Source organism: Alosa alosa, chromosome 11 (assembly GCF_017589495.1).
Source record: "Alosa alosa isolate M-15738 ecotype Scorff River chromosome 11, AALO_Geno_1.1, whole genome shotgun sequence".
In the NCBI taxonomy this organism is placed as follows: domain Eukaryota; kingdom Metazoa; phylum Chordata; class Actinopteri; order Clupeiformes; family Clupeidae; genus Alosa; species Alosa alosa.
This window is the reverse complement of record NC_063199.1, coordinates 12,403,590-12,430,547: the sequence shown is the minus strand read 5'-3', so window position 1 is coordinate 12,430,547 and position 26,958 is coordinate 12,403,590. Positions and strand designations below refer to the sequence as shown.

General features: G+C 40.2%; 1 protein-coding gene across 8 annotated transcripts; it reads right to left on the bottom strand.

Annotated features, from left to right (window-relative positions):
- Nucleotides 1-25: 25 nt before the first annotated feature.
- On the bottom strand, nt 26-25,322 carry ppp6r3 (protein phosphatase 6, regulatory subunit 3). 8 transcript variants are annotated; one of them, XM_048256252.1, is made up of 26 exons: nt 25,307-25,322; nt 20,453-20,628; nt 19,591-19,824; nt 18,202-18,388; nt 17,562-17,699; nt 17,239-17,304; nt 17,030-17,142; nt 14,721-14,834; nt 14,489-14,618; nt 14,165-14,317; nt 13,830-13,988; nt 13,658-13,722; nt 12,463-12,578; nt 12,291-12,376; nt 11,899-11,985; nt 11,515-11,612; nt 10,537-10,591; nt 7,550-7,680; nt 7,312-7,427; nt 7,023-7,218; nt 4,752-4,849; nt 3,861-4,041; nt 3,378-3,395; nt 1,558-1,677; nt 1,341-1,427; nt 26-1,159 (listed from the first exon to the last, which is right to left on the bottom strand). In XM_048256252.1, the coding sequence occupies exons 3-26, from the start codon at nt 19,815-19,817 to the stop codon at nt 1,108-1,110; spliced, it is 2,793 nt and encodes a 930-aa protein (XP_048112209.1). In that variant the 5' UTR covers nt 19,818-19,824; nt 20,453-20,628; nt 25,307-25,322; the 3' UTR covers nt 26-1,107. The 8 variants fall into 8 exon arrangements, with proteins under 8 accessions (XP_048112209.1, XP_048112207.1, XP_048112212.1 ...); XM_048256250.1 differs by lacking the exon at nt 25,307-25,322 and adding an exon at nt 24,975-25,151; XM_048256255.1 differs by lacking the exon at nt 25,307-25,322 and adding an exon at nt 24,975-25,151 and having other exon boundaries at nt 7,023-7,173.
- Nucleotides 25,323-26,958: the final 1,636 nt, after the last annotated feature.

Here is a 26,958-nt window from a genome sequence, read left to right as displayed (position 1 = left end):
GTTTAACTGAAAGGATTTAGAAATATTTGTTTCCTATTCTTTCTGGCACAGTTGCCCTTTTATTAAAAAAAATGAAAGAAAAAAAGTAAAATAAATCAAAGTCAATGATTTATGCATGATTGAAGCATATCAGGAATATCCATTACATTCCCAGAAAACTTTGCAGGTGGAGAGGTTGACTTCAGTGAGACAGGAACAGTTGGAAAACAGTAAGATCCAATCATCACAAGCCAATAGAAAGTGTTAAACTCGCTAGCTACATGCAACTGGAGAACACCCTCTACAGTCCTTCCTTCAGGGGGTTTGTACAGTTTAATGTGATCACAGGGGAAAGGGTAGGGGAGGACATGTGTATGGCTCTTAGTAACAGAATATTACAACTAAATTTTCATAATAAATTAAGTTAAAAACTATTCCAAAGTTTGTTCCCCCCGATCTTGCTCATGAAAGGATACAAGAAACATTTACAAATAATACCAGTGGCAAAATAAATCTTTCTGAATGTGTAAAATTATGTTTCCCCTAATCACAGCCTCATGAATAAAACAGACCAACATAGGTTGCCAATTAACATTTCACTGTAAGTGTTGCTTTTACTCAGAATACCAGATTTGTGCAAGAGGGGAAAAAAAGCCCTGTTTAAAAAAAAAAAAAAAAAACAAAGCAAAAAACAATTTGGCCACACCAAGTGTTCCAATTGGTATATTTCAGTAATTCATATTTTGTTTCTGTATACATGTTTTCTTTTTATAAAATATTTTATTCATACAATCATTTTAACTATAGCAACATTACTATTAACTTTGAGTGGCAAGATAGACAGATCACCTCATAAGAACAACAGTTTATAAATGAATGCAAAAAAAGAAGAAAAAAAATTAGAGTATGTTTCTCTCCATACAGTTCAAACTCTCTGTACAACTGTCTAATATGAATATTGCTGGTCCTGATCTGGTGAAGTTGGGTTGAGGGGGGAGAGGAGGAGGGGGGTGGGTAGCTCCCGCTGTCGCCCAGGCTCCCAGGCTGGCACTGCCCCCTCCTGGCCAACCCCTTCTGGAGACCGCGAGCGTGGGCAGGAGCAGGCAGGCATAGTCGCACCGCATCACATCACACCGGCCCGTTAACGGCTGAATCTGGTGAGGGCACACACTGCTCTGTTCTGTGGGGGGAGAGCGAGACGAATGAGCACATGGACACACAACTGCAACATACAAATGAACCTCTACTAAAAATTAATGGGAGGTTGAGGTCTTCTGTAAGCACTGTTTAGCCCGTTTCTAAATCCAATGAATTCCTAAAGGATTCTGAAAACCTTTTCAGAGAGAACACTGCAGACTTACTTGGCTTCATCCTTGACTGGTGCTTCTTCAAGGGGACCATTGATAGCCTCATTCTGAACTTTTGCCTTCTCTTCTAAGAAATTAGCACTTTTAAAGAAATAAAAAAAGGTAACAGAAGTTCAATGCATGTATAATACAGGCTATAGAACAAAAGGGAAATAGTTTAAAATCAGTACATCTGATGTAACTACATTAGCTGGAGTGGTTTGAGACTTACCCTGGTTTCTGACAGTTGCCAACAGGCTGTGCAGCAGCACAGGTGCTCTTAGATTCGCCACTCTCACCTACAACGTACTTGGCGGATCCATCTTCAGAGGTAGGTAAATTCTCTTCCTTACTATAAACGGGAAGGGTCACACATTCAGACAGTGGTCCTTTTTACACACTGGCCAACCCTTGCCCCTCATGGTTTAACCCGACAGACAAGACATGCAAAAAATGGGGACAGACCACATTCAAAGCAAATGGGTGCAAATGAAGGGTGATGAAATGGATTTGGGTGAACCAAAATGAAATGTGGGCAACACAATGTACAGCAAATGGAGAGAAGCGTAGGGAGTTCCATCTGATTAGGGTTTATTCAATGCCAATGGCAATTCTTAGTCGGAACACTTGGCCAGGTAAACAAGCTTTGGTTTAGGCTACGCAGAGACAACGGGATCAGTGGTATGCTCAGTAGACCACACGCCAGCTATCCAGCTCTGCCTCGCTATCATAATGAACAGCTGGCAATTGCACCATTCTAAGATTTGGCTACAACTCTTGTACGACAGCTGATGGCTTTTTGTAAAAATGGTCCCTTAACGCAGCACAGAAGCTTGTAGAGGATTAAGCCGTAGGAGTTGCTGACACAATACAAGTCGAGTACAACAAATAGTTTTATTGTTGCCCTTCCCTTGTTGCCCCAGTCTCAAATAGAGATGACACTTTGACTTCAATTCATGTGGCTCAAGCAGATTAGATGATGTTAAGTCTAGAGTTTTCTAAAATGTTACACCTTACTTCCATCAAGTAATTCTACCATTATGCTCATCTCCAGCACTGGGACTATTTTAGGTAATGGAATGTTTTTTCAGGTGGCACTTTTGCCTGGGTCTAGGAGAAATGTACCCACAGCATGAGGCCTTGTTCGACTTCACTGCACAATGCATTAAAAGCTCACGTGAAACAGGAAAGAACGTGTGTTCACCTGGCAGTATTACATATATTAAATCAATTCGATGGGTCTTAAAGCTGGACATGAAAGTGCTGTGGTTTGATGGGATAGGACCCAAAATATTCACCAGGTACCACCAGTCCTCCAATATCATTACACTTGGGGAGGTCCTACCATGGGGACCCCATGTGGCAGACAAGAGGAATAAACCTTTCATTCTGTTTATTGTACCCTGTTTGTCTGCACCCTGATAAGCTGCAAAATTAAGGGAAGTCAAAGCTTGGAGCTTAGGAAGGAATCTACAGGTGAACAAGATCAGTTGTACATGAAGTTATGTTGATGCTGAAACACATACAGTACAATGTTCTACAAACTGATAATTTAAAAAGCCAGCATTCTGTCAATTTATGTGAAATATTACTAAGTTGTGTGTTTTTTTTTGTTTTTTTTACTGCAAGCAAAGCTATATCTGCCTGTTCGCACATAATTTTAAGAAGCCGTGGCTGTTCACAAAGAAGCAGCCAGTCTTATTTTAAATTTTAAAAAGGCATCCATGTCCTCTGAAGGACGGGCTGCATACATCGTTCACTACTACTTGAGAGCAGAAATGGTTACAGCTGAAGGCCTACAGCCAGTTTGAGTCACTGACAACTCTTAACATGCAAATGGACATGAAGAAACAACCATTAAAAACATAAAAAGAATGTTACATAAATGTGTTTGTGTGCATATATATAAATTATATGTACATACAATTTATATATATATTAAAATAAAACAAATCAATTAGTGGCTGACATTGGGAGTAACAAACAAACGAACGGACAACAGAAAAACAGACACGGCAGATGGTTTAGCCCCCCCCAATTGGCTGTACATACCGATAAGATTTCAACACTCTGAAGCCACGCGCACGCACGCCAAAGAGAAAGAGGAAGCTCATATTGTAAGTGGTGCAAGTGAAGGACAGTTTGTTTTCTCTCTCTCTCTCTCTCTCTCTCTCTTTATTTACAAAAAAGGGGAAATCAAAAAACACACAAACATCTGTAAATGTGGGCCCTTAGGAAACAGATGCAATATGCTACAATAGTAGCTGACTGTATAAAAATACCGTCCCCCTTCTGATGGGGGAGGGGGTGTCTCTGCCACCTGGCTGGCTCCCGTTGTGGGGGTGGGGAATGGGGACAAAGCTCGGACACAGAGACAGGGCAGGTCCACATGCACAGTGAAGTGAATGGCCGTGTTATAGCAGGGAGAAAGGGAATGTTTGGTGACACTGAAGAGAGCGAGAGAAAGAAGCGAAAAACAGAGAAAGGGACGGGAGGCGTGTTTCCCCTCCTGAGTTTTCAGCACTTGTCACTCACCTCTTGAAAACAGCAGTTTCAGTTTTGGCATCTACAGTAAGGCTGAGCGTCTCCTTCATGGAGCCGTTGGTGACCGTCTCAGTGACGCGGTCCCCAGCCGGCTCCTCCTCCGCATCTGAACCACCTGCAGAGGCAGCTTTGGGCCCAGAGGGGACCGCTTCTTCAGGCCACTGTCCTGCAGCTGGGAGCACGAAAAGGAGCACACGTCAGCTGGGTTCTCCTATTGGTGGCTTACATTTCATTTGTTTGTGGTTATTTTAGAATTAGCAATTTGGCTTTTTTTAATCAAGAGCTGATAAAAACCAAAACAACTATATCCTGAGATTACCAAAACAGTCTTTATATTTTAACATATAGTTTTAACATATTAGGATACAGATTTATAGATTTAATATAAAACTGGCACAGACAGCTACAGACACCGAGCGCATAGTAGGCCTACTTTCATTTTCTAGAGTGCGCAGATCATTACGTGAAACATGCTTCATACCAAAACAGAGATCAAACATTATCAAATTTATCATGACGTGTTGTCACAAACACTTACTCCAATTAGAAAACCAAAACCATGTAAGTAAAGACTGTTTAGTGTTGTTCTGTCATTGACGTCTGTATAAGGAAAATGTGTTTTCGGTTTGTAAAATACTGTATATATCCCCCACCCAACCCACCGCACCCCATGTGAAGCACTGAAGGGGGAATTCCACCCATTTTGAAAAAATAATTTCTAGCCCTGGACAGATATACTTTTTAAACAAAGTCTCAAGCAAGTATCCAGTGAAGCGCCAAGGCTTATTGTGGGAAATGGTATACTCGGCGTGCTGAGTTACACGTGGAGTATTAAGTCCTGCTCCTGGCATGACCACGAACACCTGAAGATAAGTGGCTCACCTTCAGACTGCATGGGTGCGTTCACACCCAGTGGGTCCACCGTCTCTAGGCTCGTCTCCATGGCCACTGGTGAGCTGCATCTCAGTGGGTCTTTGGGGCTGGAAGGGTGGAAAAGGGACATGAAGATCAATGCCAGAAAGGAGAATTTAAGATTTGTTGTAGCTGTGTGTAGTTATACAGTAATAGTAAGGAGAAACTATAGATATTGTTAATAAATACTGTATTTATTGAAAATTGGAAACACAGATTCTCTACATAAGGTCTGGAATGTACAGACCCATTTATATTGCAGGGCACTTTTTATCACATTAAGAAAATTGTATGAGAATTTCAAACATTTCCAGTTAGGATTTCTCATTTGAGTAATCAAAACGTGCAATTGGATGGAATCCCAGCTACAGACCTGCCAACCTTGAAGATTTTTTTTTGAGTATCACCTCAAGCCGAGAAAAGAAAATGTCACGTCGGCCTTCATGCATGCAGCCAAAAACAGACATAGCCATACTTGCAAGACACATTTTGGATAGCGACCCATCTTTAATGTTGAATATCTATCTAAATCTGATCCAATGTGTTCCTGAAAGTGCAAACTGAATCTTTTACAGTAGCTCTATAATGTTGACAATCTGTTTTAGAGCCTAATAATCCTGACCTTTGAAAAACACTTGCGTTGATAGGGACTGATGTGGATATGCTGTCCATTTTCTTATATCTGGCCTAAAGATTTATTTTGTAAAGAAATACATCTATTGCCCATGTTATGCCAACATATTTAATTCACATGGATATATGCTACAGTAGATAGAAGCTTATGGACATCTGCTGTTGTCCGTGTGCAACCCATCCCTTTACTCACAATAGCCTACATGTTTTGTTTTTTGTAAAATGTTTTTGTTAAATGTTCAATTATTACCTGCTGACTAATGCAAATTACTGATTGCTTTTAAAGAATTTCACTTGCACATGCACTCAGTTTCTTTCAGATCGCAGCGTCTTTCTGCCATCTGTGAGGCTGCAATGATTAGGCCTACATTATCTACAGTGATAAGTGAATGATCTCTGTCTGGAAGCCTATTATTTGTTCTCGCTTGTTTTCACGCTAACAATCAAGAAGGAGGATCTATGCTCCAAAGAAAAAACTAATTGAACACTCATCAATGAGCAGCTCAAATTATTTAGCCTAGGCCCACTTTCAGACTCGTTAATGGCTGCATTTTGCCTTGGAAAGGTCTGCGCTCCATTTAATTAGCGCCTTTTAGTTATGAAAATTTTAACCATCAGCGACACATTGAAAATATGCTAACTGAAACAACTGTTGAACAAGTAATAACTTTCTAAGACAACATCAAACTATTAGGCCTAGGTGAATTTACAATCGCACTCAGTGGAATATTTTTAGTTTAGCTGGGGGGATGCGAATTTGCGAGTGAACACTTGTTAAACTCACCTCATCAACCCACCGTTGGATGAAGAAAAAATTTGCGTAGTTGGAAGTTTTAAGTAAAAAATCATAGTGGCGTACTTTGATGTGAAAATGCGTGGTTGCAACGCAAAATGCGTACAGGTTGGCAGGTCTGCAGCTAGTGAGCCATGTTGCCAACATTAGTATTGTGTAGAGTAGGGCTGCAACTAAAAATTATTCTGACGATTACCTTCTCGATTAATCGTTGAGTTGTTTTATCTATAAAATGTCAGTGTTACCCAAAGCTCGATATTCTGCCCTAAAATGCCTTGTTTTGACCACACGATATTTAGAAATGGGACGTAATTTTTAGAAATGGGACGAAATTCTTGAATTTCCCCTTGGGGATCAATAAACTGTCTGTCTGTCTGTATTCCATACCAACCAGCACAAATGGAGCCGGTAGCGATGGAGATACTTTTGACCATTGACTCAAAACAAGAGTAAAAAGGTGTTTAATGCAGTTGCTAGAAAAACAAGCATTCTAGCTAACATTAACGCTTGATTAGCACACATGGTTATGGCACCAAAAGACTCCCTAAACGGCTTTTTGCTGCCAGTGTTTTTTCGTACTGGCAAAAGAACCCAGGCCAGCTTTTCTTGTCAAAAGGACGCCAAGTTTAAACACAGCCTAAAGCTAAAAATATTAATGATAGTCTGCAGATAATCTGCATTCTGAGGCATTTTCCTTATAACCCCAAAAAATGATTAACAAAATAATTGGCAATTAATTGAACGATTGACTAACTAATTGATTAATTGTTGCAGCCCTAATGTAGAATATGTTCTGTTGGTGTCCTTTGACTGACCTCACTGAGGGGGGGAAACTGGAGAAGTCAGCCCAGCTTGTCTCTGTGTCGCGAGCTATGGGGGCAGCAGCAGGTGAGCTCCAGCCAGTGGGCTCAGACATGGTCCCCGTGGTGGACGAGGGGGCAGCTCCAGCAGCCCCCGCAGAGTTCCCTGTATCCATGGGAATATCGTCAAAGTTGGCCGTCCACACGGGACCTGGCGCAAAATGGGGGAAACCTATTTGAGCGCTTTTTGTAACACCCATGGCTTGTTTGAGACTGCCGTCTCTTGGAGATGCTTCAATCTTACCCGTGTCGACCTCCATCCTGTCGTCTGTCGTGGCACTGCTGGGCTCAAAGGGGTCGCGCTTCACATCTTCTTCCTCAGAGTCTGTGCTCTCCTCACTGTCAGTACTACCAGAACTCCTACCACAGAGAGACACATTAAGAAAATGGAAACATATTCTTCAGAATGTGTTGGGTTTTGGTGAATATGAATCAGGACTAAAGGGCTATTGAGGGTCAGGCCAGGATGTTAAGTGCCGTACCGAGGACGTCGCTGTGCTTCTGGTGCAAAAGTGACATCCTTCTCATCCCAAATGTCCTCCTCATCAGAGCCAGTGTCTTCAAACTGCTGAATCTTTTCCTTACAGCAGGCTTCAAACAGCGCTATATTTGCCTATGTGGATTGAAGACAGTGGCAGGTGAAGACATCATTCTAAAAAGTAGGCTGACTACTGATGTACAAATCAATTCTTGCTGAACAAAATACTGTAATGTACTTACAGCATTAATAATTAGCATAGTTATGCATGGATGCTTTAGAGCTGAACTTGGTCTTAATTACTTCTAGTGTCTGGAAAGAGTTAAGACGGTCTGAAATGCCAACTTGGATGCTTGAGTTGATTGGACTAGATCTTGCAGAACATTTAGTCTAATTTTAAGAACTTTATATATAAATTACTGTAAAATTGGGAGGTCTTGGGAGGAATTTATACACACAAAATGAAAGCCACTGTGACTTGGCACTTTCAAATTAAACTAGACCTCATTGTCCATGATGTATAACATGAAAAGCTGCTGCCAGGTCATTCTGAGATCTATCTGCCATTAGTCACTTCCTGTGCGATATAGAAAAGCAGAAAAAATGCTCCAAACATTTAAACAGTTTTTTAATCTTTAATGTAATAACAAAATACTGTGTAAAGGTTCTCAGGGAGCATTGAAGAGAGGCAAGCTACCTCTGGTGTGTTTTACTCTGTATTTAGTTCAGATATAATGTAGATGCTTTGGAAAAAAAGAGTGTAATAAGAAACACAAACATAAAACAAATGCGACGTCATCCAGCATCGCTTGCCCTGCCTTTAAAGCTACTAAAGTGTTGATTTGATGAAATTATTACTCTATGATTTGGAGAAAATGACCTCTAAAGTTTCTGGTCTGTTAACTTTTAAAAATCTGTAACAATAAAGCAAGTAGAATTTTCCCCAAAAATAGCCAAATTTGGTTCATGAGAGGGTTAGCTGGTCTGCACACTGAAAAAATGTTTTAATATGTTTTTGTCCATTTAAAAAGTTATTGTCATCTTAAAACAAGAGCAGTCAAGCGACCACTGACCCTTGCCATGCAATATTAAAGTAACACAATGTAGATAAATTTCTACATTGTGTTTTCGCAAATTTTCAATGTACTGGCGACCTAATTCAGCACCAAGGTGGTATCAAATTCGTCTAAAACCAACAGAAAGGGCTTGTTACTACCTGCGACATCATTACATAGTGCAATACCAGGCGTTTTGAGTGTGTGTGTGTGTGTATTGGGGTGAATTTCCCTCTGGATAAATGCTAAATAGATAGACTGTATCTATAGATGTACCGATATATCGGACAACATCAGTATAGGACAATATCAGCCTTGTAGACTTATAGCGCCCATCAGGAAATTTATGACATGGCAATGGCTGATGTTTACCTGTTACGCTACATCAATTCTACACTAGGTAAATGTGCTATTAAGGACTGAAAGACTTGAATTTTGCTTTGGTTTTTTATGAATATTTTTCTTTCCACTCTATAATTAACAACTAAAATGAAGTAAACAAACAAAGAAAAAGATATCAGCATCGTTATCGGCCAAATTGTTATTTTATATACCGCTAATCGGCCCAGAATTTCCTGCATCCCTAATTCGAGCGGACAGACACGGACGAAGATTGCAATATCCTATTGCCCCCTAGCAAGGATACTAACGGACAAAAACAATTACAGTAAATCTTCATTTTTCTAGTGTGCGGACAACACTAACCTCCTCACTACAACAGCTGACCTCATCTCATCCTGAGCGCAACCGCTCTCTCCCTCTCAGAGGGGACTACACGGGCGTTGAGGAAATACTTTGATTAGTGGATAAAACATTATTCGCTCATATCATACTGTTTACTAACAAATCCATTACTTCTGTTGCGAAACCTCCACATGAATGATATGAATTTTTGCAAAAATGCTGTGTCTCCTATAGACCGCAACAGTCCTGCCCACAGCCGATTCCGGAAGTAAGAATACAATACAATACAATACAATACAATTTCTCTATTGACAACTTCAGTATAAGCCATAAAATCGTAACCATCCATGGTAGACTTAAAACCTGCTGCTGGGGGGTCTATTCGTGATTTAACAGGAAAAGTACTACACTACCAAACATCCTAATGTAAGCTGGTAAAAGAAGAGCCTTTGATAGGTAGAGATCGCTGTTGCCATGGAAATGTTTATGCCACTGTTTCCGCGCCTGTGGTCTCGTTACTCGCTGGAATCAAGATGGATACCTAGGCTGTCAGAACCGATGTGTGGCCGTCCGATAAAAAGTTGAATTTACTCAATGGAAACGGTAGGAAGTTAGTCATCTTCTTGTTAACATTAAAATAGAAGCATGTTAAACTATCGTTAGGCTGCAAATGTTCCAAAATGTGTACGTTTGAAAAGGCTCATGGGATAGTAGTTCCTTCACTCGGAATTTAAAATATGTATACAGTCTTGTACCTTTGCCTTTTTTTGGATTTTCTGGGGTTTTTTTACTCAAAATTGTTGTATGATTATGAGTCACATCATAGTTGGTTAGCCTAAGGCATGGTCTAAAACTCTTTATATATGGATTTTTCCAGACGTTGATTGGAGAAATTAATGGGAAACTTTCTTCCGGAAACTAAGCTCTCGAAGGAGGGGCGGGACTGTGGAGGTCTATTCCTTCTGACTCAAGACTACTTCTTTTTATTGGAAGTTCTTTACAGTCTATCACGTTTCACAGCAATAAATTCATAATAATCTCCGGGTTCAACTTCTAATCATCATTACCTCTACTTAAGCTCAATTTTTATATTGAACATCAATATTGGTCATTATTTGATAAAATTTGTCAACAAATCAGGCTTTAAATCATCAAATTTATGCCCGAATCTAAAAATGAGGTTGTGCATTTTAGGCTAAAAACATTATAAGCTTACCTCCTAAATTAAATCAGGATGAAATTACATACTTACACTTTCATTGGTATTCAAGGAAAAGTTGATGTCTGATATTCTATCAAAGGGAATACTGCAAATGTTAAAAAAAGAACAAGAGTTTAGAGTTTAAACAAATGGCTCAGACTGGACAAATAAGAGGTTACAATAAAACTACTAATGCTCAGAATAAAACTGAAGAGAAATGTTGAGAAATGAAACCCAACAGGCCACCCTTTAACCCAACAGCACCTGATCTAGTGTGATCACTAAATCAAGTTACCCAAGGCATACTGAAGCGGCAAGCAAAGACCAGATTTATGGTTTAGGCTCCTGGTGTGACTGGTATGAAAGTTAAATTTCGTTTATTTCAGCTTTCAGTATTTAATGGAGGTTCACAAACAAGACCATATAAAATAGTCATGTTACACACCATGTAACTGAAACAAACTGAAGTATGTTTAAAACTAATTATACTAAACACAATCTCATCACATGTATTCTTTCTTTTAAATCCATAATATTCTCTCACAACTAAAGCCAAAAGTGCCATCATCTAGGTCCAGGCAGGATGCACCAAAACTCAACAATAGGTAAGTTCTGGCCAATTTGCATTCTCTACTAGCCACAACGTAAAAAGAGAAGAGCCACACCCTAAAATTTATTTGCCTTGATTATTCTGCAGCTTTCAAACAATCAGAGAAAAAGAAGAATTTTCATTCTACACCACAAAGTTCTCAAGCACCCGGAATGTGATTTGTTGCATGTATAGTTTACAGCCCACACACTTTTAGAAAAGAAAAATGGTGAATAGGAACAACTACAAGACTGTTTCAGGAGCTTTTCAGGGAACCACTTCAGTATGGCACCACTAAGTTTTTAGGCTCCTGTGGACTTTCAGTAAACCATAACATCTGTGCCAATACAGTCTATACTTGGTAATTATGTTGAGCATTTACAGAAGGGAGGGAGTGGAAGAATATGGAGGGGAAAAAAACATGTATGGTCAGTACTCACTCCACGACATCATCCTGATCTGCAAACTCTTCGTCATTGAAGCCAAACTGCTCAATAAAATTGGACGTCATTTGTTGCATCTGATAATCAGAAAAGGCCTGGCAAACCCAGGACCAACGATAATGATATAGTCTTGACACTATGCAAAAGCTTTCATACGTTTTCCATTGATGAAACAAAGAAATTTATCAGCATGTCACCCATGCACATTCATGGTTACTGCTATAATATGCAAAACGTGTTTTTTTTTTATTCATTTATTTTACCTTGTATTCAATTAGCCATTTATCAGACTAGTGCATTAAATATGTTAAACTGTGCATGAACGGAAGATATTAAATAAATAACACTGAAGATTCATCGCTCTTGCAGTTACAGACTTACTTGTTGCAGGGAGGAGTCCTGGTGAAATCCACCGTCCTTAAAATCTACTTCATCGTCACTGGATGAGTGAATGTGGTTTGTGCTAACCTATAAAAAGGAAATGGCAAATCCTTTTACAAATCAGATGATTCAACAGCGATAGAGGCATGAAATGGAGTTCAAAAATTGCAGTCATGGCAGAGGTTACCTAAAAATATAGCACATTTACTCAACATATACCATTACTCAAAATAAACATCCACTGACTTAATTCTAAATTACTTTGTCTGCCATTTTGATCTCTAGAAAAGGACCACTGCCATGTCAGTGTGTCTGCTATAATGTGGGTAATTAAAATCCACTGCAGACTCAAGACCATGTCTACTTCAGTTCATGATTGAGACGACACTTACCAAGTCTACAGTGTTAATCTTATTCGTGTCTGATAGCTGGCCAGAAGTGAAGGACTCCCATCTTTCTCTGTCATCCTCTGGAAGCTCTGGAGAGATAGAGATGGACATATCAGCAAGGCAAAAGCTTTACGATGACCCATCATTAGTGGTCATCAGAGGATGGATCTCTCACCTGAGATGAGCTGCTGGATCTGAGCCCCATTGGGGCCCTTGTCACCATTGTGCACTATGGAGTTGGCTATTCTGGTTAGGTGGCCCATGTAGCCTCTCCGACGTCCACCCTCAGCCCTGAAAAACAGTGGAAAAACAGCTCTTTTAATCTCTTCAAGATAAACCGCACCTCCGTTAGTGTGACTATGGTGCAACACAGGGATTCCTGAATTCCTGCATAGTGTCTGAAAATGTTAAGCCTTTTACAACATTACCAAATCAATACTTTGTCTGTATAGACTTCTGAACATGTCTGTATAGACTAGGGCTGTAACAATATACGATTCAAAACCGAAATTGCGACATTCATATCAACGATACTGTGTCGCGGTGTGAAAAGGCAGAATCGCGACACACCTTTCTAGTGTTTCACGCAGTGCTTTGCATCTTACGCGGCCACAAAAAAGCAACCCACATCTCCCGCTTTACTTATCGGTAGCCTACGTTGTCCAAAAACAAACAAACAAATAAATAAATAATAATTTCATACCTCTCCCTCTCAATGAACACGCGCGACTTAAATAAAACATTCACAATCGTGAAAGCAAGGACGCATAGAAGACGACTAGCTAAATTACTATTAAATCCTCTTAGCATGCTGCACATATTTGTTTAAAACTCTTGCATTGAAGTTGACTGATCATCTCAATACCAACGTTTCCCAAAAGGGCCTTTCCGAAGGAGAACAAGTATTACCTTGAACCTGAACACACATGGGAAAACTGAACAGTCCAATCAGTAGACTATGATAGGCTAAGCTAGCCAACTATGCTACTTTGTTTAAAATATTTCCATGCTTCAACCAGACAGCTGAATTAAAGAGGTAGAGTTGTAATAAAAAATAGCAGGCCTAGGCTATAGGCTAATCTGCATAAAGTGTGCTGTCATAAATATCAGTCATTCAGAAAAATACTTTTATATCAGGATATAAAATAATAGATATATTATATTGTAATCCTCTGGTGTTCTAAGGGAGGCTATTAAAATGTTATTTAATAACATGTCTAGCCCCCCCCCAAAAAAAGAAAAATCGAGATTCGTATCGAACCGTGGGTCAAAAATCGTGATACAAACCGAATCGTGAGGTTGGTGTATCGTTACAGCCCTAGTATAGACTTCTGTTCTATTCCTCATTATTAAAGTTCAACTGCACTTACTGTTCCTTCTCGTTAGAGCCCCATGCATCCAAGATTCTCTGTAGTAACTGGCACTTCTGAAAGAGCTGGATGTGGAAAGGAACAAAAACAATGGTTTTGGTTGGTTTATCGACAAGATATGATTGAGCAGTAAAAAAACACAAGGACAAATTGGGGGTGGGGGGCTTCTCACATGTTTGATGAGGTGGTTTTCCCTGACAGGCTCTTGGTCTTGCTCTCTGTTAATTTCAGGAGTTTCACTTTGGGCTGGAGGCATTGCTAAGATCATTGCAGTGCAAATTTCTACTTGTATGTGCAAGAAGTTATTCCATATGTATTTAAAGTACATATCCTGTAGAAATAAAAAAAAGTGGCCCATTAGTACACATTCATTTCAACAACTTCATTTCACAAGAGTTAAGAATGTAAAGCTGCTACAAATAACTGAGCATTTGAATGCATCCTAACAACGATAAATTGTGATTGGGACATTGGGTGTCTACATGTTCTTTTATGATGGCAACTCACAAGTATGACTCCTAGAGTGTTGAGGTTAATCAACTCCTGGTTTATGATATGCGTGTTGGTCTGCAAGAGACTGGCCACCAGTCGCACCACATTGAGGCGGGTGTTACCCACCGGAGGGTCCAAGACTCCCCAAGTGGTTTTCATGAGCGTTTTCTGAAGACACAACATAAGAGTTAATGACGATTCACACCAGGGTCAATTTCATGAAGTTGGAGATGTCTTCGATTAATCCAATTTAAGAGTAGTTAGTGTAGGTAAGCAAAGTGGTAACAATTTGTGATGGCATAATTAATTCAAAATTAAAGAAATATTCACAACATTCACCTTGGGAGGATCCAGGAGTAGCTGGTGGAAGTCTTTCAGTCGAGGCCTGACTGCCTCCAGGATGCTCTGGTTGACTGAGAAGGAGGGATGGTTCATGCCTGGAGGACACATCTCCAGATGGCCCTCAAAGCTACATGTGGGAAGTCAACAGAACCAACAAGGAACCTCCAATCAGCCCACCAGCATAACAGCCAGGGATACCATACATTTGAAAAACATTTAAGGGCCTTACGCAGGTCTCCGTGTTTCGAAGAGTGTGAGCAGAATCTGGATCACGCTGACAATGGCCGACTCGTTCTTCTCCTTGTCAAATATGTTGGACAGCAGCTGGTCCAATGTCTCTTGCCTACAATAAATCATTCAATCAAAGTTGTCAGGAAACAGTTCCTGGCATTTAACTTTTTATTTCCACAGATCACAGCCACCGTACTGAACAGTTTTCTACTTGTGTGATGGATCAGTCCCACTCTAACCAAAGACGTTTTGAAGCCCTGTTGCTGTGCCAAATATAGAGTGTGGTAAAAAAACTATTTGCAAACCATGGCACAGCAAGTCATTTACTGCTGTTGGTCAAAACATTGAGTAAACTGGTATGACAATAATTCAAATTAAAAGTGTAACCAAAGTTCTTTGGTTATTTTAATATATTGACAAGTGGGTGAGGTTGTGTAAGCTGGAACTATTTAATCATACTCCCTTAAGAGGTTGCTAGGTTACGGGGACGCTGGTGAGACATGCCGCTCGATCTGGCATCATGTTTTTGTTTGTTTTTTTATAATGTTCGTAATTTTATGTAATGTCATGTTCATTTTTTGTATTGTTTTGTCTAGTTAAATGTATTCTCTTCATTTATATTATTTTCAATAGTTGTCAGTGTTTTCCATACATTGACTTATTTGTGGCGGCCCACCACAATATCAACATTGACCACCACACAATGATTTTCCAGGTTGTACTAAATTGTGCTTAAATCTGGTTAACATAACCACGCTGTGCTAATTAGTTAAAAACTGTTGTATTCAAGTTAATTCTGCAAACCAACCACCACAAATGGAATTCAATTCTGTGGGAAACCCTGGTTGTCGTGTTCTTCTTAGTCCCTTTTACTGCTTCCAAATCGGCTGATGTCGTTGGTCCATTGGGAGCTTGCTATGGCTAGAACTAGCTTTTGCCCTGGGCTGACCATCCATCCATGAACGGTGCTGCACTTCACTGTCTGGTCGAGGAGCTTTATCGGGACAGCTGGACCTGGGCCTACTCTGCGAGGGATCTGCCGTGGCCGCCGAGCTGCTGCTGACCTGCGAGCTGCCATCTGCCTTGCCTGGAGTCTGGATTGTGCAGACCAAAGTTTTTGGTGCAGACTAACGTTAACCGAGTCTGGATTGAGCAGACTAGCTTCTAGCTAGCAGCTACCAACGTTCGAAACTACCGTTGACATTGGGGAGCTCTGCAGTCTCTCGGAGTCGGAGCATCAGGCTGTCGCTGTCGGGGGTCCACAGAGTTGCTTATCTGCGGGATCACCAATAACTTCAGACGGTTAGCTTCTATGCTTCCAGTGATCTCTAGACTGAATTAGGCCTACTAACGTCACTTACAGAAGGCCTATGTTAACGTTGGATCTGAAGATGCAGCTGTGCGCCATGTCATTGCCATTGGACTGAGTTGGATTAAGTTAACATGGACTTTTCTTTATTTTAATTTCTTATTTATTTATTTTATTACTTGTTTATTTTTGTTTGTTAACAGTCTTGTATGTCTACCGTTTACCAATTACGCCGCTCCCCGAGCGCCGCTGTTGTTGCAGGCAGCTGACTGCGCCGGGATTAGTGTGTGTTTTTTTTTTTACTTTTTATTTGTTTTGTTGTCTGTCTTGGTGTCACGGGTACGCTAGCAACTACGCCGCTCCGTCCGGCATTTTTTGTATTTGTTATTTTTTTAAATGTATTTGTCATGTCTTGATGTCATGGGCACGCTGGCGACTACGCCGCTCCATCCGGCATCTTTTGTCTTGTTGTTATGTGTCTTGTTTGTGGAGCGCTTTGGGTTGCACTATGTGCATGTTAAATGCGCTTTAAAAATAAAACTGACCTGTGCTTCACCTCACTGTGTGTTCCCTGTGTGCTGAGTGTGTTTCACTAATTCACGGATTGGGATAAATGCAGAGACCAAATTTCCCTCACGGGATCAAAAGAGTATATATATATACTTATAAGGCATCTTTTGTTTTGTTTTGCGTCAATTGTTATTTTGTAAATTTGTTGCGTCTTGTTTGTGGAGGGCTTTGTGTTGCACTTTGTGCATGTTAAATGCGCTATAAAAATAAAATTGACTTGACTTCATATCCCATCAACAACAATCACAATATTATCGTGGACGATATATATCGCCCACCCCCATCATCTTAAATACTCCTGAGTTAAAGTGATGAAGTATGCCTCTGACCACATGGATCTATAAAACACCAGATCAACACAATGGCAATCTAAACACAACCTAAAGCCAGTCAGTTGACATTACAATGCGAAACTGAGACAATCATACTTTTCCAGTGTGGCCAGCAAAGGGTCTGGCTCTGAGCAGCCCTGCACTTGGAACATCTGATCTCTGCTCAGCCGGATGATCTCACACAGAGACTGAGACGCGTTTGAGTGCCTCTGCAGGGAGACAAGAGCCAGTTGTCAGACAAACAGGGAGAAACAGTACAAGATGGAAATACATGAGGAAGGGTGTAAAGGAAAGGCAATCCTCACATCTTCATCCTGAGATGGCTGTACCATGTCAACTAGACGCTGGATGACTTTCTCCTCATTAAGCCACTGAGGGGAAAAAATTAGAAAAGGGACAAGTGAGAAACTGCATATAGAGTACTGGAACAATGCACCACTATATTCATAAGGCTCACAAAGTACCAAAACACATACAAGTTCAATCATTTAACAAATCATACCTTAAATACAAAGCAATTATTCAAACACCAACATAGCTTCATGAGATGAGAACTTTATGTTAAATGGAAACCTGAAACTGCAGAGCCACACATTACCAGCAGGAATAAATAAGGAGAAGCTCTCACATTTAACACATCTTGTCTAAGCTGCTGAGGCTCAATGCAGGTAAGCATCCTCAGCAGCAGGTCCATGATGGCAGAGGTGCCTATGTGTTTGATCATGAGATCCACAAAGTCCTCCCTCTTTCGCAGAAACTCCACAATCTAAAAGAAACACACAGAGTAGATGGGAGGTAAGGGAGGTTGAGACCATAAGCACTAAAAAAAATGGATACAATATTGGGGACCGTAAAATCATTTCACAACCTTTTGAATCTCAGGTATTCAAACCTGATTTAAATCAAGGCAACAGTATTGAAAGGTATCAGGTATCAAAAACAAGGCAACTGTAGAATTCAAGGGAAACAACACCATGTTTTTTTGAGGACAATTAAAAAAAAAAAAAACAATGTACTGAACAGATGGAAACATTCCTGGAAAACTAAAAACAAACTGCTGCATGCCCATGTACACACTGTTTTTTACAAGTCGGCATACTAACTTGAGTTTGAGTATGGCATACAAGTATGACACACAAGCCTTTCATTTTCCTGGAAAAACACATTAGCCATATAACAGCCAGCATGCACAACATTTTTTTTTTGCACAATCTGTATAGTATGCTGTGTAAACCTTAGTTGCCTCAACTTGACACAGAATGGATTACCTGTTCTGGCTTGCGGCCAATAAGGATGCTGAGGACCTTGCTGAAGAAGCTGGCCAGTAGGGGATTGAGTGGGGACTCATTCTGTAGGAAGCCATAGAGCCTCATCAGCAGCCCCTCATCTTCCCCCAGGCGGTCATTGATCTGCCCAACATCAGATGTCAGCAACTCACAAGATATGTTGGGGTATCTGAGGGAAATTTAGAAGATGGTCATTACAATGATACCAATGGCAATGGTTTCAGTTTAAATACCAGTTTGTATGGGATAGGGTTGGGTACCCATCACATTTCAACCAATATCGGTACCGGTGCCTGAGGCTCGGTGTCGGTATTCAACGGTACTTTTTTCGGTACCTTACCCTTACTGAATCCATAACACCTTGTTTGTAACAACTACACCATTTCATTAATTCGGTTGGGTACCGGTAAAGGTACAGTGTTCGGTACCCAACCCTAGTATGAGAAGGTAAAATATTTCAGCTTAAACTTTAAAACATTTTCTCAAGGCAGAATGGCTAGACTGTCATGGAGTGCGAGTATACAAGCTGAATGTGACCATTCCCTACTCCTTCTTCACCTTCTTAAGGACCAGCCCCAGGCATATGGGTCCATCCTAAGAAATATATTTGTTTGCCTTAACATCCAACCCGGAAAAAAAAGGTCTGAAAGATCATTTTGGATATGGTGGCAGCTCAGTACGTGCTCCTATAAAGACACATATAAAGGATTGCTCTCTCCATTCAAGATAGATTGAGTCTTCCTTGCTTACTACGGCAGACATGGTTACTTCTGTTATGAGCTACTGGCCAGTAGGCTTGCAAGGCAGAGATGTGAGGTTAGGTGACATGAAGGTGGGCGTCATGCTAAAATTTTACTTTGTGCTAACCGGCACAATACGCACATGCACAAGGTGTTTTATTCTGATTGGGTAATAATCAGCACACACTCTTCTGGCTCCATTGTGATAGGCCGGTTAGTACCCACAAAATCGTTTTAACAAACATGTTATCTGCTCTTTTACTTCATTTTGCTCAAGATAATATTTAAAGCTAATATGGTTGGCTTAAAAAAGAAAGATACTGCACTTGGTCTGAACAGAAAATTATAAGTCTGACAGGTTACTGCAAACAAACATTTTTAAGGAAGGCCTGGGTCCCGTTTTCAGTTTTCTTCCTTGCTACTGATGACCGTGCGCCTTCTCTAGGGTTCTGTAAAATGTCTCAAGACATTATCAACGTTACCATAAACATAAAACTGAAGGCCAATACCTTTGAGCTCTAGGCATGTTTAAAGTCCAGGCAGGTGCATATACCAGTGTCAATGCCAGCGGTTTTAATCAATACAGAATACAGCTCTAGAGTAAGTAAATAAAGAAATGGTCTGAACTTACTTGTATTTAATCTTTTCCTCCACGTCGTCACAGGGTTCCTGGGTAATGTAGCTCACCAGGTCCTCCATGCACTGTGGGCGCAACAGGAACTCGACGAGTTTGTGGTTCTGGGCCTTGCATTCCTGCAAGACATCCTCCTCATCCATAACCTCTATCAAGGTTACATCCTCCTTCTCTAGGAGTGTGTCAATGTGGGACGTTGTGTGCAGATCAAACTTCCAAAACATGGTGCCACTGAGGAGCGAAACCAAAAGATGTGTTAAGATCGAAGTTATGGAGGAGAAATGATAGAGAGCAAGTGTCAATTCAATTCTTCAGTTTGTGGTTCAATTATACAGTTTTTTTTTTTTTTTAACCCAATTAAATTTGTTGGCTTCAGATTAAACTATATATTTTAAAAGTTGTCTGTTACATCATCAACATTATTGGTAGGTCACTCATGAAAAATCACAAACATGAGGTGGTACCAGACTGCATTAGGGACAGTAATGGAAAAGTGTGTTGGCAACAAGAGGCCAAATGGATTAATGGGATGGGATAAATATCTTCCTGTTTGTCAGACAATGTACAAAGGCCCTGTGAGTGGTTATGTTTTTCTTCTTTTTCCGTTTCCTTGCAATATAACCAACATCTGATTAAGAAAAACGTTAAAAGAAGACGGCAGCACTAATATTTTTGAAAATGGGTAACACCTGGAAACCCTACCCATACAGGGTCAGGATTCATTTTATTTTATTTCAGCTACTTCATAAATATTGTTCTGTCTTGCATCAAGTAGGGAAAGATCATGTCACATTCATTAACTCAAGACACAAAATCACAAATATTTTTTTACACAATGAATGATGCTTAAGGTACATACCTGAACGAAGCAGCGCCCCGATGGTAAAAATTCAGATTAAAAATAAAATAATTCTTGTGCTCTTTGGGACTTCTGGCCCATTACAGGCACCACGGTCAGCAGAGACGAGAGATCCTTAAGAACAGGACACATGCAGCAGAAATACACCTCGTCCACAGCCCACAATTAACACACACCTGAAACACACAAGAGAGAGAGTACGTTTTAGCTCACATATATACACATTATCCAGCAGTACTTCACATAGAGCAAACGAATAATACAATAACTCGTTCATGCATGATGGTTTACTCGTATGTTAAATTTGGCGTTTGTTGCTCCATGTTAGCTCTACTTTCACGTAATGACTTCTGAACTACGCTACTGGATGGAAAGATTTTGATAAACAAACAGTTCATCACCTTATAATCTTTTGCTTCTTAGGTTTGATCAAGACTTGTGCATCAAGCAAACACATATCAACCTAGCAGTTAGCTGCAAACTTTGCTTACTTCACAGTGGCACATTAAAAAATTGTGTTTTTTTCCTCAATTACTTTGAAGCATTTGGCCATCGCAAAGTGCCTGAAAGAACTAAGATATTTGGTCATCTTCAAGGTACAGTCTGGAATTCTAATCCCTTTCTCTCAAATTTAGTGAATCCTCAGTCGTCTAGCTGTCTGTCGCCAAGCACTGGCAAATCGGCACTCAATTGTCATGTCTGAAAGGTTCAAAGACACAATTTCAACGCCTCGCAGACACTGCACCAATATCTTGCAGGCTAAATATCTGACATTTCAGTGGCTCCAAACCCTGTAGCATGAAAAGCATTGTGACAAGCAACAAATAAATAAATGTTAAAAGGCGCATCACTCATGCTATTGTGTCATTACTCCAGCTGCTTCTGTGTTAGAATCCTCCTACACATTTGGACATGTTCCCCAATTGAATCTCAAATTACATTGGCTAAGCTAAAGCATTTAGCTTTTGTTTGAGATACAACACAATTTTGTCATACTAGCATTAAACAAAAACACATTTAACTACAGCGGTGAAAAGAGGTCCTCAACCACTTAAACAAATGTTGTGTCTAATTTTAAGGAGAAGAATCCAGTCGTAGCCAATCGATTGGAGCGTCCCAAACTAAGCATACAGGTAAATGACCATCACTGAAACTAAAGGAAGAAAAAATATCATTTTTAGGTGAATGAGAACGTCTTCAAATCTGATGACATTTCTTCAGACACACAATGGAAGAGCCTTAGTGCACACTAGCGTAGCATTTCGCTCCAGAGAAATGGCAGTGGCCAATACACAGGACACTTCGTTTATCGTCTGTCAAACTCACACTGTGTCATGTCAGCCTGGAGTTTCTTTTTTGAGCATCTGCCTTCCATCAATAATTGTGTACACTCCCATTTCTGTCAATTATACAGATTTCTTTCTCCAAATTTGACAGCTCGAAAATAAGAAAGAGTACTGTGTTTATAACACTTATTTTGTATACATCCTGGGCAATAAGTTATTCAAATTCCCTAATTATTAAAAAAATATGTTAAATGCATTTATACTGCAGACACATCTGTTCTCAAATCAGCTTTTTCTTTTTTACTCAGCCGAGTTTATCACCTACGTGATACATCCTACTCAACTTTGCTGTCTTCCACTACCAATAAAGAGATGCAAAATCAAAAATAATCAACATGTGGGATGAGTGATGGATTCTGTTTCTCTTTTCAGAATTAAAATGTCTTTGGACTTAATTATAGACGAGCAAAAGATGAAAACAATTATGGGGCTGACATGCAGTTCTTAACCCATACCAAATATTTGGGGAGTATAGAAGGAAAGTCCATCACTGAGTAGACACACATGGAGCCAAATGTATTGCATGAAGGAGGAAGGTTTGGAAAACAAATATTCTGTATCTTTACATTCAGACCAGCAGCAGTTCCACACTGGACAGTCTATATATAACCAGGCCAAAAAGCATCTCATTAGCTTTCCAATTTCAAAAAAAAAAATAAAAAATACGGCATGGACAGGGTTTAAGGGCAATGGCACAGCCATCTTGACAGATCATGAATGACGAAAGAAAGCACGCTTATTAATAGACTAGGAGATGGGGGTTGGGCTGAAGGAGCATTGACACTGGCCTCTTTCCAGACCCTTCCAATTAGAGGATGAGTTGCCAAGCACTGTTCGAGTGTCAAAACAGCAAAATATAAAATAACACCAAAAACACACTTGCTGTGTGAATTGGACTGATGACAGTAATAAGTTACTTAACTAAAAATAGCTACAAACATACAATCATACCAAATCATCCACTGTAATCAAACTAAACTACCCAAAATACAAATAATGAAGACATGCCAACTCAGTGATAGCAGACCAATTGGACAGTTATATTCAACTGCCCATATGGATTTATATGTAGCCTATATGAATGAAGATTCCACAGTTCAAAGTCCTAAGAGGAAAAGAGAAACCAGGGCTACTTCAGGTCACATACCTGTAAAGGTAAGAGCTGCGGAAGCTACAGTAAGTTACAGCTCTACTTGAGCAACAGCATAAGCTTCCAAGACGACGAGTGCATTTACACTTAATAGCACTATTGAATACAACGAGAATCCAGACCATCTGTTTACTTTAACCGTGAAAATCTGTCAAGTTCTAGTTAGCAAACAATATAACGCAGTACTGCTGCCCACCACCCACGCATGTAAACATTAGTTCGACATGTCTTTGGAATTCGATAGCTAGTTGTTAGAGAGCCACTGTATTTATGTCGCAGAAATAGAATATCTAGCTGCCTTTCACTCTATATCGTTTGTATTTAAAAGCTATCCATAACTATTTCAGCCGGTGGTATAAATAAATCCCAATTTCTATGGTTGTTCGTAAAATTACAAATCTCCGTTAAGTCTTAAAGGAATCCTTAAAATCGCGTGACTGGACCACACTCGCTAGTAACAGCCTACAGTCAATTCACCATTGGGCCTAACTCGTTTCCCTGCATTTATAACGAGGCAGCACAAATGAAACGCTCGAAGAATTGGTAGATAGTCAGTGAGAGCCTTTTAACTAACTTACCGGCACACCAGGCTACATAATTGGCCAATTGTCAAGACTGACAACGTTAGTGATCACCCAAGAAGTAACGTTAGCATCAACATGTTCGAAATACTGAACGCAAAATAACTTTGCAAGCCACGCTTATAACTGCGGACTTTGGGAGGACAATTATAACACCACCATCTTACTTTCTCGTGATAACAACCTTTAGCTAGTAAACAAACGTTGAAGATAAATGTAAAAAGGGTAACTTGGACCCCAACGTTAATCATCTGACCAGACCGATTATAGGAAAGCAAGCCGGTTTCGTTGAATGCGCCCTGATCAGTGTCAGACACTCACTACACTTTCCAACTGTAGCAGCTAGAAACCAGACTTCATAACAACACTATCTGTTTACATAGAATTGCATTACTATTCTAACAAAAACACCCATGTTTGCCCTGGTAAGCAAACGTTACCCAAATTGTTAAGGTTATTAACGCTAGTTGGTAAATTAAGCTGGCAAAGCATTTTCGAAAGTTAACCTGAAAGCTACTTAAGTAGGAAGTGACGATAATCTTTTTTCGTGTAGGCACTATGCTATCGCTAACTGTTCTAGGAACCTCGGCGATCAAGGTTGACAACATAGGTCCTCTTTGCTAAGCTTACCTTTGTAGACAGTCAAACGTGAATAGACAACAACTCTTTAAAAAGCTTAGATGCTGAATGAAGCAAGCTTTAACTTTACGTGCCAACTAAACTGGCAACCAGTTGAGGCCTATTACATAGACATGAACTCGCTCAGTGACACCAGTCAACATCACAAGCTCCAGTCGGCATTTTAAAGCTGCTAGCTACGACAGCTAATAAACCACTAATGTTAAGTTAACCGATTTTCTCATTGACTTAACGTTACCACGTCAACAGGAATTGTGAACGATGCTGTTAACGTTAATTACTGTAATCACCAAAAGCTATAATCCAATGCAATATTGTTCTACACAATAAACATCGTCGTACATACGCATGTATGACACAGTTCAGTCGATTTCAACTCATTTTACCCGAGCTACAGCCGGCTAGGTTCTATTGCGTTAAACATTGCTAATGCTATGTTGTCCGACTGGAAGCTAGCCGCTAGCCTTAACCACCTAGTAACATTAACGTAAAATCCATACCTAGGAGCAGGTTTTGGTTAACAATACAGGCTGCAAACAACCATACCGGAGTGTAATCTCAGGAAATATTACGTAAAGAGGCACCGTTGTTTAAAATTAGGTTGAATCGTAACATTCGTTACTATGTGATTCTGCAATTCGCCCTTTATCCGCAAACCATTTCGAAATAGCTAGCTAATACTAGCTAGCTAGCTGATACCAGCAAAAAGTAACATCCATTAGCTATTCAAGTAGCGTGCTAGTTAGCTACATAGCTAACGATCCTCCCGTCGCTAGTGAGAATTACATGGGCAGGAATGTACGTACCGTTTAAGAGCGGTTTAAGGCGAGTCCCCGACATGTAGCTAGGCAATCCTTTAAATAAAATGTTACTGAAATTAAAACGCGATCACCTCGCGAATTTTGAGAACACAATAACCTGTTTACAACAGATTCTGACAGGCGCGAAAAGGTAGACCATCAGAGGGCACTTTTCAAGATGGCGGTTATATCAACTTCTACAGTCCCTTCCCCCCACTAGAACTACCATAGATGTCAATCAAACTGATAACCGGGTAGTTATTGGTTTACGTATATATCAATCATACCAAAACCTTTTTGTGGCTGAATCCTGATTTGTGATTTTGCATGTCACTTACAACAGGAGGAACCCATCGATCTTCTACTTAAAGTCAGTCTTTTCTCTGCGCCTTTTCAAAACTACATAGAGCTAACTCGCCATTTTGGAACGAGAGTGGGAGAATCCACCCAATGCATTAAAACACACCCAGCCACTGTCTAGAATTGGAAACGGTTGACTGATTGGACCAGGGAAATGTTGGTCACGCCCAACGACAGTCATCGCTACAACCAAACTCTGCTAGGCATGCCTGCCTAAAATATGCAAAGTGCGGGGCTGCACCGCCAACGTCGACTGTAGGCCTGTTATATGCATGGCCAAGATATATGTTGTATTTACATGCGTAGGGTTCTAGGAGGTATTCCAAGAACGAAGTTTAGTGAAAAGCTTTGTTAACTCAAAGTAAGTAGCAAATCTTCTAATAAAATAGCCTTATGACCACATTCTCCTAGTAAAACAAAGACACACAATCCATTACCTCATGTAAGTGAAATACCCAAATTACTCCTATTTTCATTTTTTTTCCACATTTCACATAACTCAGACACTGCATAATTTGCATATCACACTCCTCCAAGTTTCCTGGATACATGCATCACGATGTGCACGGGCTTATCAATATCAACTGAGTATAAACATAAAGACATTGATGTTTCATGTCAGGGCGCATAATTATTGTATTCATGCCTGGGAAATGCCTAAAGAATTGTGAAACAAATTACAAAAATGTATGTGTGGTGTAGCCATAGGTGTAGCCTATAAATTGGTAGAAATATGCATTTAAAATCTAGGGGCGCTATGCAAATGATGAGTTATGCCTATTGATTATTACATCAAATAGCAAGTTGTCTTAAAGGATCACATACACTTTTTTGGAAACTAGATGTACCACAAAGTGGTAGAAAATATGACTGCCACTCAGTCCTGCACACTTTCTCTCCAAAAATAATGTGTGTGCGTACCTGTGTGTGTGCCTGTGTGTGTGTGTGTCTGTGCTTGTGTGTGTGTGTGTGTGTGTCAGTGCTTGTGTGTGTGTGTGTTTATGTGTGTGTCTCTGTGTGTGTGTGTGTGTTTTATGTGTGTGTGTGTCTGCATGGGTGTGCATGTATCTTTATGGGTGTTTGCGTGTGCTCATGAGTGTGTGTGTGTGCATGCATAGTGTAGTCATAATTTATTGTATGGTCCCTCATGAACGGAATTCCACGAAACTTCAGAGGGAGTCATAATGATCCTACACTTCAAATTCCATGCAGTTTTGAATCTGTCAGCCTGTTAGATACCTGCGATTACAATGCTTCATTTTTGCTTTTTCATTTTTAACTAGGTGGCGCTATACATCAAATGAGTGGGTATGGGATAGGTTGACATGGCCCCTGGAGACCTATATACAAAAACAATTGGTCATCCTAGGCCCTACGGTTCTCGAGATATTCACAGAAAACTGTGTCCACCCTACCCTCCTTTCAGGGGGTCCAGTCCGGCGGGGGGTGGCGAAGGATCAAAATGAAAAACAATGGTTCCGTGTCACCCTTGTGGGGCTACATGCCCACCAAGTTTCATGTACCCCGGTCTTTCAGTGTCCCTGAAATCGTTGACTGGAATCCGGAAGAAAAAAACTCTGACTAAACCTATATGGCCACTTTGCGGATACTTACTTGTAGATACGTAGAT

Coding starts and splice junctions, on each gene's coding strand:
- ppp6r3 (XM_048256252.1), bottom strand. CDS start 19,817: ATGTTTTGGAAGTTTGATCTGCACACAACGTCCCACATTGACACACTC. Junction 7,428..7,549: donor GAAGCACAGCGACGTCCTCG/GTACGGCACTTA, acceptor TCTCTGTGGTAG/GAGTTCTGGTAGTACTGACA. Junction 7,219..7,311: donor CAGGATGGAGGTCGACACGG/GTAAGATTGAAG, acceptor ATTTTGCGCCAG/GTCCCGTGTGGACGGCCAAC.